The following is a 13,121-nucleotide window of genomic DNA, read 5'->3' as shown; positions in this document are numbered from 1 at the left end:
ATTAAAGGCGTGCGCCGCCGCCGCCGCCGCCGCCGCCGCCGCCGCCGCCGCCGCCGCCGCCACCACCACCACCACCACCACCACCACCACCACCACCACCACCACCACCACCACCCCATCCCACCCCTGGCTTGCCTTTCTTTTTCTGCCTTTCTTTTTCATTGAATTTTTTCAATGTGTATGTATGTGTGTGCATGTGTGTGGTATACACACGTGTGCAAGTAACCACATACACAGGCCAGAAAAAGAAACCAGATGTCCTGCTCTTTCCTTCTTCACCTTACTCCCTGGAGACAGGGTCTCTCATTAAACCGGCCTTTTCATAGTCAAGTTTGTTGACTACTGATTGGTATATATAAACAAATTATATTGTTGAGGTTCATGTTAGTAACATTAAACTTCAAAGTTTCTACATAATCCCCTATCAGTTAAGTTCTGTTTTCAGTAGTTTATAGTCAAGTTTATAGAAGGATAGAAGTTTATCCATATTTCTTAAGAAAGGACAGGTATTGTCCCTGGAATTTCCAGAGCCATTAATATTTGTATCAATTTTATTTTTTAAAGATTTATTAGTTATTTATTTTTATTTTATGTGTATAGGTGTTTTGCTTGCATGTGCATCTCTGGTGTCCAGAGAGGCCAGAGGAGGATACCAGATCCCCTGGAACAAGAGTTACAGAAGGCTGTGAGCCACCATGTGGGTACTAATAATTGAACCCAGGTCCTCTGAAACAGAAGCCAGTGCTCTTAACTGCTGAGCCATCTTTCCAGGCCCTATTTTAATTATGTGCATCGCATGTGTGTCTGTTTAGGCGTATATACATGAATGCAGGTGCCCATGGACTTTAATTCCCTAGATCTGGAGGTACAAGTAGGTGTGAGCCACATAGGTGGGAATTCTCTATAAGAGCAGTACTCACTCTTAACTGCTGAACTGACTCCAGTTCACACACACACACACACACACACACACACACACACACACACACTCATAAATATATATAAAAAACTGAAACAAGGTTTTTACTATGTAACCCTGGCTGTCCTGGAGTTTGCTATGTAGATCAGGCTGGCCTTTGAACTAACAGAAATCAGCCTGCCTCTGCCTCCATAATACTGGAACTAACGGAATGTGCCACCATGCCTGCCTCTATTTGTTTCAATGCTAAACAAGGGTCATATAAGAGTAACTTGGAGGTTTTAAACACACTACTTAAAAGAAAATCTAAATTCCAAACTAAAGACACTTTCTCTTTAATAATCAAATACAAAGAAAGATAATATTGGGTATTTTATTTTTTTGGCTTTTTGAGGTAGGGTTTCTCTGTGTAGTCTTGACTGTCCTGGAACTCGCTTTGTAGACCAGCCTGGCCTTGAAGTCAGAGGTCCACCTGCTTCTGCCTCCCAAGTGCTGAGATTAAAGGTGTATGCCACTATCGCCCAGCTGTATTCAGTAATTTTAAAAGTCTGTAGATTTTGACTAAGTAAATTAACTTTTGAGAATTTATTCAAAGAAAACTATCAAAGATCCATTAATTTAATTATTTAATAATTATCAAGAACTTTATGCAGAAGTTATTTCTATGAAGGGTGTACATATATTTATATCATGAACAAGTCAGTTAGAAAAAACCCCTAAATATCCAACAATTAAGATTTTTTTAAATCTAGTAGTTAAGATATATTACCACTAGAAACTTTATTACCAAATAAAGTTTGTATATCTGTATAATTAATAACCTAAGAAAATATTCATGATAGAGCATGCCTGAGGACCTGAACTTGAGCCCAGAACTGGAGAAATTGGGCTTGGAGGACACACCCTGTAATTGACTCAAGAAATTCAAGGTCACCTCTAGGTACTACATAATGAGTTCAAAGTCAGCCTGCGCTCTGAGACCCTATCTCAGAAAAAAAAAAAAAAAAAAAAAAAGATGAGAAATAAAACTTACAAACTCCCAGACAAACTAATCAGAAGAAAAAGAAAGAAAAAACATTAAAGATGAAAAAGAAACTAAAACAGACTCTGAGGAAATCCAGAATGGAGAGAGCTTCAACAACTTATATTTCTCCTCCAAACCTCTGGGAAATCTGAAAGACATGAATAAATTCCTAGAGCTATATGAGCTAAAATTAAATAAAAAGATGTTAAACTAAATAGATCCTAGAAAGCAGTGTAAAGTCTTTCCACAAGGAGAAGCCATGGCCAGACAATTCACCACCAGTCCCTACCAGACTTTTAGGAAAGGCCTAACACCAACATTGCAGACTGTTCCTCACAACAAAAGGGAACAGATATTACTAAACTCACCCTATTAACCCAAATTAATCTAATAGCAAGACCAGATAAGGATAAAACAACAAAAAGAAAAAAACCAATTTCCCTGTGAAAATTCTCAATGAAATTCTTGCAAACCAAATCCAGAGGACACATAAAGAAAATCACTCACCAAGCTGGTTTCATCCCAGGGACACAAAGTTGACTCAACATATGAAAACTGATATTTAATACAACCACACACACACACACACATAAAGACAAAAGTCATGGTTATCTTAATAAAAGCAGAAAAGGTTCTTGACAAAGTTCAACATCCCGTCCTGATAAAGTTTTGAAGAGACACTAAAGGGATAGTTCAGTTGGGAAAGTGCCTGCTTTATAAGCATGGGAACCTGAGTCAGATCCCCAGAACACACACACACACACACACACACACACACACACACACGCACGCACGCACGCACGCACGCACGCACGCACGCACGCGCGCGCGCACACACACACACACACACACACACACACACGGCTAAGCATGTGGCATGTATTTGTAATCCCAGTACTGGAGAGGCAGGGACAGGTAAGCTCCCTGGGGCTCACTGCCATCCAGCCTAGTAAGTATACTGAGTGAACTCCAGGCCTGGGAGAAACCTTGTCTCAAAACAAAAAAGTGTGAAGAAAAAAAAAAAAAAAAGGAGGAAGAAGGTAGAGGCATCTGAAGAAGGACACACTGTAGGTTGTCCTCTGGCTTATACATGCACACAAAGATGAACACACACACACACACACACACACACACACACACACACACACACACACACACACAGAGCCCTGGAGAAACTAGGAATAGAAGAAACATATCTTGATACAAAAAAAAAAGGCTATATACAACAAACCTATGGTAAACACTGTTCTAAATGGGGAAAAACTGAAATCGTTTCCTCTCTAGGATTAGGAACGAGGCAAAGGTACCCACTCTTACCGTTCCTATTCAATATAGTGTCTGAAGTCCTAGCTAGGGCAATAACACAAAAGAAAAGAATAAAGGGAATACAAATAAAAAGGGGAAGAAATCAAAGTATCCCTACTTGTCAAAGATATGATCCTACATTTTAAAGATTCCAGTAGACAAACCTTTGATAAATACTTTACACACAGTAACAGAATGTAAAGTCAACACAAAAAGATAAGTACCTTTCTACATACCAATAACTAACTTGCCAAGAAAAGAAACAGTAAGAAAAGATCCCATTCATAACAGCTTCACAGATAAACCTTTCTCTCCAAAGATGTGTTTTGTCAGGGTATTTATCACAGCTACAGAAATGAAACTAGATGTGGCCCTACAGCAGCCAGGGTCTGTGCTGATGTCCTAGGTTCGTTACCATCGAAGGCCATGTGGATGCCCGAGATCTGGAGCCATGTTAGTATCTGAGAGTCACGATGCCGTTGGAGCTGTGCCAATCTGAGTGCCCTGCACTGCCACTTGGGGCAATGGTGACATCTAGACCTGGCTGCTGCTGAGGGCCATGTCTAGGTCCATGGTCCTACTGAAGCTGGGGTCTGTGTTGAAGTCCAAGGCCCGTGTTGCCAGCAAAGGTTACACAGAAGCCTGGGATCAAGGCTACAACCTATGGCCTTGTTGGTGTCCAGGAGCCATGCTACCACCACAGCCATCTTGATTTGAGTGCCCTGTGCTTCCACCCAGAGCCAGGATGTCATCCCAGGCCAAGCTGTTGCCAAGGGCCACGTCTGGGTCCGTGGTCCTGCTGCAGCTGGGGTGTCTGTGTTGATGGCCCATGTCACCTCAAGGGACCATAGGAACCATGCGTGATGAAATCAGAGGGCCATGCTGAGCCGGCCCCACCCTTCCCTGGCCCTGGGACAGCTGGTCCTGCCCTTCTCTGGACACTGCAGCAATGAGAGCAGGCCCCAACCCTCTTGGGAGAGCTGCCCTCCCCCCCCTGAGAGATGGCCCCATCCCTTACGACAGGTGAGGGATGTGTGATCCTGATGGCATGGGTGGGAGCTGGCTCCACCCCTTCCTGGGTGGGTGGGTGGGGGCAGTCCCAGTGGCCTGGACTGACCAGCTCAATTACCACTCAGGCTCACAGCTGGGCCTGGGGTTGGCCCACCCTAGCATCTACCCCATCTAGGACCTGCTGGAGCTCATGAAGGGACTGGCCCTATGAAATGATACCTGCAGGATCTCCATGACTTGGGGTGACTGCAGGATATCTGAGAGGAGTTTTGGTAAAGGATCCAGTGATGATGGTGTACCAGAAACCAGAGGCCTTGAACAGGCCAATGACTCATTGCAATGAACATTTGCAAGGAAAGCTGATTGGACAAAAAGGTATATACTGTGTAACACACACACACACACACACACACACACACACACACACACACACACACACCAGCTCCCCATGCCACCAGGACAAAAGAAGAAGTGTTGGAGAGGCAGGAAAGATGGACGAGCAAAGAGGGTTTTTTTTTGTTGTTTTGTTTTGTTGGTTTTGTTTTGGTTCTTGATTGTTTTTTTCTGTTTTTTTGTTTGTTTGTTTTGGTTTTTATTTTGGTTTTGTTTGTTTGCTTGCTTTGTTTTGATATTTAAATTTTTCTTTCAGGGTAGTGCTGCAGGGATGAGGGAAAGATACGGAAAGACTGGAAGGTGAGCAGAATTCGGCTGCGTGATGTGAAATTCCCAAGGACTCAATAAAGAAATTATGTTAAATAAAAAAAAAAAGAAATGAAACTAGAAAATGGACCAACTAAAGATCCTGAACAACTAAAGCAACCCTAAGCAGGCTATCAGAATTGTTCATCTCAAGCTATGCTGTAAAGCCATAGTAACAAAAAGTGTACGATACTGGCGCAGAAAATACACAGACCAACAGAACAGAATGGAGAACTTGGAGTTAAAGCTACAGTTTAACTCCAACTTTTTTGATATTGAAAAAAAAAATGCCCCTTCAAATGATGCTAGGTGCCGGTCGGTGGTGGTGCATGCCCTTTAATCCCAGTACTCGGGAGGCAGAGGCAGGTGGATCTCTGTGAGTTCAAGGCCAACCTGGACTACACAGCGAGGTCCAGGACAGAGCTACACAGAGAGACCCTGTCTCAAAGGGGAAAAAAGAAAAAAAAAAAAAAAGGATGCTGGAGTAATTGGCATCTACCTGCAGAAGAACGTGTAACTCAATCCATATCTTTTGCCCAATGCTGTACCAGTGAGATGGCTTAATGGATAAAGGCACTTGTTACGCCTGATGACCTGCATTAAGACACACGAGAGAGAAGGAAAGAACTGACTCCTAAAAGTTGTCCGATGACCACCACACATGCACTGTGCCATGTGTGTGTCCAGACACACACTAAACTGCAATGAAAAACCAATACAGGGATGGGTGTGGTGGGGCACACCTTCAATTACAGCACTTTGGGAAGCAGAGGCATGGAGATCTCTGAGTTGGAAGCCAGCCTGGTCTACATAGTGAGTTTCAGGCCAGCCTGAGTTACATAGTGAGACCTTGTCTCAAAAAAAAAAAGGAAAAATTGATACAAAATGAATCAGTGCCTTAATATACAATCTGAAATCTTGAAACTACTAGAGAAATTCATGGCAAACACTTGAAAACCCAGGCACAGACAAGTCTGTTCTAAGAGGATTCCAATATGGGAAGAGTTGACTATGGGATTACATGAAACTAAGAGGCTTCTACACAACACAGGAAACAGTCAGCAGTGAAGACAAAAAATACAGACCAGGGGGGGAAAAGTATTTACCAACTACAAAGTAGATGGGATTAATATGTAAAATTGATAAGGAATCTCAAAAATTAAATATTATTAAAATAAATCATTCATTTAATAAATACATCAATGAACTAACTGAGCACACAGTTCTCAGAAGAAGATACACATATGAGCACTAAATATTTGAAAAACACATGCAACATCTTCAGCCATCAGGGAAATGAAACTTCAAACTGCTTTGAGAGTCTACCTTGCCCAAGTCAGCATGGCTAACGTCCACACAACAAATGTTAGAAAGGAGCAGCTTAGACACTGCCAGAGGTGAGGCAGAACAGTGCAGCGACTGTGCAAGTCAGTGTGAGGTTCCTTAAAACCACCGCTCTACCACGGGGTGTATGTCCAAAAGACTGGAAGTCAAAACACAGAAGAGATGCTTGCACAGCCATGCTTCCTACCATACTACTCACAATCGCTAAGAAACAGAACAAATGTAAGATGTCCATCAATCCATGCACAGATAAAGAAAATTCAGTCCAGAATTACAATTTTATTCAATTACAAAGAAAAATGAAATTATGATTATCTGCATGAATGTAAATAAAGATCATCATATTAATCAAAATAAGTCAGACTCAAAGACAAGTATGTTCTCTCCTATGGAGATCCTAGATTTAAATGTATGGGTGTGCATATGTATGTGTGTGGGGTGGATCATGAAAGTTGGAAGGGGGAGATGAGAGGAGAGGAAGAGACCCTAAAATAAAATGAAGGGGAAAAGAGTAACGGCATACTTGTGACAGGAAAGCAAGGGAAGCCATCTAGAGTGGAAGGGACCAGCAAGAGGAAGACAGATGGATGGGAAAGAAGGGGGGGTGGTGAATAGAGGAAACTGTAAAATGAAAATTGGTATGAAACTGTCACAATGAAACCCATTACTTCGTATGCCAATCTAAAATGAAAATAAAATAGAGCTAGTGAGACAACTCCATGATTGAGAGCACTTGTCTTACAAGCCTAGCAACTTGAGTTCAATCCCAAGAACGCACATAAAACTAAAAGAAAGAAAGCAGACACACAGACACACACACCAAAATCACCATCATCATAAATTCTTAATTAAAAAGAGAAATTAAAAACTGTAGCAGTACTTTTTCGTCAGGACCACCAGCCTGCAAATAACGACACGGAGACTTATTATTAATTATGAAAGCTTGGCCTTTAGCTTAGGCTTGTCTCAACTAGCTCTTATAACTTAAATTAACCCATTTATATTACCTATGTTCTGCCACATAGCGTTACCTCTTTTCCATCTTGCACCTCCTGTTTCCTCTCCTTCCTTGATCCAAAAGGGCCAAGAATGTTTCTAAGCCCATTCTATTACTTCCTGTGTGTCTCTATATGTTCTCGGTCCTCCAAAACCTCTACAGCTAATTTTGGCCAGCTAGTAGCTAGCTCCACCCTCTGATTCAAAGTTCAAAGTAAAGTTTATTGGCAGTCTTGGGAGTATCAGAGTGTGATTAAAATTTCCCACAGCAAAAAAACCTAAGAAAATATTAAAATAAAAAGCATTTTAGTGCCATTAGTGGAATTATTACTAACTTTTACTTTATACTTTTCTTCTTTCTATGAATAAATAAATAAATAAACAAACAAACAAACAAACAAATAAACTTTAAAAACATCCTTACCAGAATTCCATCCACAGATGAAACTTTCTCCCAAGTTAACCACGCTCTCTCTCTGACATGATCGGATATCTTTAACTTCTGACATAATGCAGTAAATTCAGGTTCTTCAATGTCTTCAAACTCAAGCCTACCAATTGAAAACAATTACAGAATACACTTATAAATCAAGCCAATTAAGCAAATATTTAGTTTCTATAGTTTGCACAGATCAGCACTGTTTTGAAAGAGAACGTCTCTAAGTGCTTTAAGGTCTTATTTTATCTTTGAGTAGCATTACACACCATTTAAACATATGCTTATCTTTGTCATGGTCTTTCCAAAATAAGAATACCACAAAGTGAAAAACAGCTGCAAGCTTGGTGAACCAAATACACTCCAGAAGAGTAACACAGCTCTGTGAAATACACTCCAGAAGAGTAACACAGCTCTGTGAAATACACTCCAGAACAGTAACACAGCTCTGTGAAAGACAGTAGGTGCAATAGCAGAAACATTCTGGGAAGATGGGACATCTGTCACAGCAAGAAGAAAAAAAAAAGTGCACTGCAGTCAATTCAGTTCCAGTGACCATGGTAAACTGTAGTCTTACTTACTGTGTCATATATTTCTTAGGTGATTATTAACTTGATAGAAATTATTGCATCACATATTTCAGCCCTCTCTTTGACCTTTCTTTTTTTAATTTTATTGCTTTCGCGTGTATGAGTGTCTTGCCTGCATGTATGTATGTGCACCATGTGAATGCCTGGTGTCTTCAGGGGCCAGAGAAAGGTGCTGAATTCATCAGAAGTGGAGTTACAGTTGTAAGCTACCACGTGGGTGCTGGGAATTGAACTCGGGTCCCCTACAAGAGCAGTCAGTGCTCTCAACCTCTGAGCCATCTCTCCAGCCCCCTCTTTGACATTTCTTAACCATAAGCTTTTAATAAATGGCTAATTCCTTTCTATATGTATTGACATAAAGTTACAACACTATGAAGAGCAACTTGACTCTTGAGAATTTACTATGATTCTACAAAAAATACCATTATGCCTGGTTTTACTGAATTTCCACATCAGCCATACTTGGTAAGTATTCTCATTCATGTTTTACATGTCTACCACACCAGAAAAATTAAAGCAGTCACTAAAAGCATAGCAAGTGAGAAGTAATCGGGATAGGAACCATATAGGCTAACTCCATCATCATGCCCCTGACCACTTTTCTAGCTGGGCAACTCCTTCTTCAAAGCATAATTAACTTCTGCATACTTCAATAAAGAAAGTGGCTAGCAATCCCCTAGCCTCAGCTTCCATTCCACTTATTGTACTTGGGCCAGAGACAATGTAAAAAAAAAAATAACACCTCAACTGTAAAAGTAGACTATCATTGGAAGTGCAGATGGACTGAGCTGAACCCATCCCTAAGCGATTTTCTAAGTTTCAGACTGAGGCTGTCCTCTTATCCTTGCTAAGAACAATCATGTGCTACATGACATTTCAGTCGATAAGGTGGTGTACAACAGTAGTCCTGTAAGATTATAATGGAGTAGAAACATCACTTAGAAGACGTCTTAACCAGCATAACAGGGCAGCACAATGCATCTGTCACTTGTGCACTTAGGGGGATGCTGCTGCAAACAAGTCTACTACATTGATACTTGTAGGAAATGATAGCATATACAATGACACACAGGACACATCTGAAAATAAATGACTGTGTTACTGGCTTGTATGCTTTCTAATGTAGCTTTATCATTATTTTACAGCATGTTTCTATTATTAAACAATAAAGGTATCTGCACAACAGTTTGCTTTGTTACACTGCTAACAGCCTCTTACACAGTGATGACCACCTCTACTGACTGCAGCAAGACGGCACAATGACTGATCTACGTACCATCAATATTTGCTTAAGTGCATTCTGCAACGATCACACAAAATTCATTTAATGACACAGTTCAGAGGAGACAGCAAACCCCTATGGTGAAGCACATGTGACTGTAGGTAATTCAGAGATCAACTGTCAGTGCTTATGAGAACCTCTGTGGCAATGAGTAACCAAGAAGAGACTGTGTCTTGCACAGTTTTAACTTACAGGAGAATCTGTGATTCCCCAAAGTTAAACATATATAAAAGGGAACAAAACCGGGTCCTTCTTTCCCCAGGCAATGTGTATGTTTATTCTAGAATAATCAGAAATACTTCCAAAGCTGTGTAGATGGCATGGACTCTTTTAGAATAGATGTTATTGCTCTTTCTAAAGGGAAACTTTCACACACTGGATACACCCGAGTTTAATTAGAAACGAAAGCAAAATCTTCCCCCTTGAACATTCTCCAAACATAGCTTGTATTCCGTATTTATTTTCTAATGAGTATGATTTTTATTTGACCCACAAGACAATCCACCTAAATATACAAATTTTAATAGACTTAAACAAGCCATTTCCAAAATTAGTTCAGTCTTTAGTCTGTTAAGAGTATGGGGCACACAAAGAACTTCGATGTTAGTGAGAATAAAGGAACTTGGTAGCCTGGCAAGGTATTATATGCCTACAATCCCAACACTGGAGAGGCTGAGGCAGGAGAATAGAGAGAGCTCAAGGCAAGCCTGAGCTAAATAGCCAGAATACTTTCTTTAAAAAAAGTCAGGGACTTATTGACGGGCTAGAAATGGGAAAGAGGATGGTGAGGGACAATGATTCCCATTCTGCAATGGATCTCAAATTAAAACTAGTGCTGACAATAACAACAATCATATTGTTTCAATTTCTGTTACTTAATCACACAGTAGCACAGTCAAGAAAAAGAAAATGTTGAAATACAATAAATATCTCTCTGTCGTTCCTATTGGATCCACATGGACTTGCTTAAGTTTAGATACCATTTAATAAATGGAGAGAAAAGTTCTTTGAGAGAACACAGCACTAAAAACAAGACCAAAAAGGGTGGGGGGGCACCAAGTAGGCTCAAAGGCAAAAAGCAAGAATAATGAAGCATGTTGTGGCCAATCAGTACGCAGGAAGAGTCTTACCCTGAAAAAAGGGAGGTGGGGGCAGTTTGGAAACTTGCAAGCCCTTGCATTTAAATGCCTCATGAAACTTTTGCCCACAAACCAGTTCTTCTAAGAGTTATGCTCCACCAGTCTCCACAGATGGCTTTAAATCCCCGAGGCCTCAAAGCATTGTTCCAAAGAAACCCCCCACAAAGCCCGGGAGCTGAGGACCCAGTGAGCAATTGACACCCACGACCCTGCGCTTTTCGCCTACAAGGCTTTTCTTGGCCTCTCCCAGGACCGAGCTGCCAATGCAGCGCACGGCCAGAGGAAAAGGCTCCCAACTGTTGCATCTCAGGACTGCAAAAGAGAAAGTCAACCGACCCCGGGGTGCTCCGGATCGCCACGGAAGAAGAAAAAAGAAGAACGAAAAGAAAGTAAGAAAGAAAGCATCGGTCTTTTTTCTTTTTTTTTTCTTCTTCTTCTTCTTTTTTTTTTTTTTTTTTTTTTTTTTTTTTAATTTTTTTGCGTCTGATGGGGGCTCTCCAGGACCCGCCGGCTCCGCGCCTGGGCGTCGCTGGAGTAGAGCCTGCACCTGTCACTTCGCTCGGGTGCAGGAGCCCCACCCGCCCGACACCTGTCAAGCCGCAGCCCAGACCCCTCCGGGATGCCCTGGCCGTCGCCCGCGAGCCCGGGACCCTGTCACGGCGGCGCCGCCACCCCGCGGAGAATGGGGGACCGAAGGGTTCCCGGGGACCCCGGGCACCGCTCCTACCGGTCAGCCCGGCCCCGCCGCGATACGCCCGGCGTCCCCGTGCCCCGCGCCCTTCCATCCCTCCGGCCCGCGGCGGCCGCGCTCCTCACCTGGCCAGGGGCAGCTCTTCGGGGCCGCTGTCCTGCTCGGGGTCGTCCTCCCGAGGAGGCGGCGGGGGCTCGGCGGCCGCGGCTCGGCGCGGGGCTTTGGGCGGCATGACGCGCTGCGCGGGCCGGCGCGAGCGAGCGGGCGGGCGGGCGGGCGAGGGAGGGAGGGAGGCGCGCGGGGAGGCGGGCGCGCGCGCACGCCGGGCACGCCCCGTCCTCACCCGACTCCCGTTACAAAAATAATGGGAACGTCCCCCGAGGAAAACCGGACGCGCCCGGCAACCGAGCGCCCCGGCCAACCGCGGGAAAACGTCACTTCCGCCCGCGGCGTCACGTCCGCGGGGCTCGCGGGCCGCGGGCGTCAGGGGGAACCGGGGCGGCGGCGGCGGCGGCGGCGGCGGTGGTAGCAGGCGAGGGCGCGGGCGGGAAGCGGCGGGGAAGCCGCGCCTGCCCGGGCCTGTCTCCGCCCGCCTCGTCCCCCGCCGTGGGCGGCGCCAGCCGGGACGGGGCGGGTCGCTGAAGGGAGCCGCGGCCTCTGGGCGATCGCTGGACAGGGCGCGCCCCTCGGCAGGCCCGCGCGGCCGGCAAAACAAAAACAAACGTGCCGGGCCAGTGGGAGGTGGGCTCGGCCGCGGGGTGGGCGGTCCAGGGTGGAGCCATCACTGGCCTTCTGGGTTAAGAAAGGGAAGATGGGCGATGCACAGAGTTAAGCGTGCAGTTGAGTCTTTTCGGTGTGCACCCTCCAAGGGGGGCTAGATCTTAGCGGGAAAGGAGCTTTTGAAAACCAGTTGGCCCGGTGGACCTGACGTCGGAGGCCGGTGTGCTGTGTTCAAGCGCTTGATCTGGCCCCCTTTCGTAACTGATTCTCAGACACAGCCCGTCAAACCGGGAATGGCAGCATTCCACTTGGCGTGTTGGAAAAGGGAATCCGAGGAGTTAATTTGCCTATGCCACATAGCAGATGGGTGGCAGAGGACTTAAACCCAAGTCATATTTGACTCACTGGGTTGCAAACGCACAGACAATCAGAAAAGAGCAGACTAGTCCTGCCACCACCAAACGCTGGCTCAGCAACTGCAGCTCGTCTTAATTTACTTTTTCGCGTGTCGATCAACATGATTTTTCTCTCTTTGGCAGTCCTTATTGGTGGTTGTCACACAACTCCCTAACTGAAGTTCTGTGAATAAAATACAGTTGTTGCTCTGGTGTGAGCTGTCTTGGAGCAGCTGAGCAAGGATGTGTGAAGGCTTCAGCTGTCAGTCCTGCCTTTTATAGAGGCCAAATGTTTGTCAGGAGGTAGAGCCCGGGCCCAGATGCAGCCCTGGAGAATGAATGGAATTAAGATAGCAGTTGCATTTCACCTTGTCCCGGATTTAGGCAAGAGCTCAGGCTGCATGCTGTCTAGGTTTGGGGGAGGTGAAGGATAGACAGCAAGGAGCCTGATAAAATGATATGCAGAAGTAACTCAGTCCTGCCTCCTAATTATCAGGATAATGTGACACTTGCCAATTAATTGATGCCACTGTGGTGATTTGTGGCAAGCTACTTCTGGGGTAAGGCAGA

At 44.3% G+C, this 13,121-nt stretch overlaps 1 protein-coding gene across 3 annotated transcripts in view; it reads right to left on the bottom strand.

Annotated features, from left to right (window-relative positions):
• Positions 1-11,899, bottom strand: part of Rb1 (RB transcriptional corepressor 1) — a 137,336-nt gene extending 125,437 nt beyond the window's left edge. For 2 of the 3 annotated variants that reach the window (XM_052732766.1, XM_052732765.1), the window contains exons 1-2: positions 11,562-11,899; positions 7,723-7,849 (exon numbers count right to left, since the gene is read on the bottom strand). In XM_052732766.1, the coding sequence (XP_052588726.1) occupies positions 7,723-7,849; positions 11,562-11,668 (234 nt within the window). In that variant the 5' untranslated portion in view covers positions 11,669-11,899. The remainder of the gene's footprint in view (positions 1-7,722; positions 7,850-11,561) is intronic. The other variant, XM_052732764.1, reaches the window with a different exon arrangement.
• Between the last annotated feature and the right edge of the window lie 1,222 nt (positions 11,900-13,121).

This window comes from Peromyscus californicus, unplaced genomic scaffold (genome assembly GCF_007827085.1).
Source record: "Peromyscus californicus insignis strain IS unplaced genomic scaffold, ASM782708v3 Scaffold_12__1_contigs__length_115047231, whole genome shotgun sequence".
Classification (NCBI taxonomy): domain Eukaryota; kingdom Metazoa; phylum Chordata; class Mammalia; order Rodentia; family Cricetidae; genus Peromyscus; species Peromyscus californicus.
This window is presented reverse-complemented; position numbering and strand designations above follow the sequence as displayed.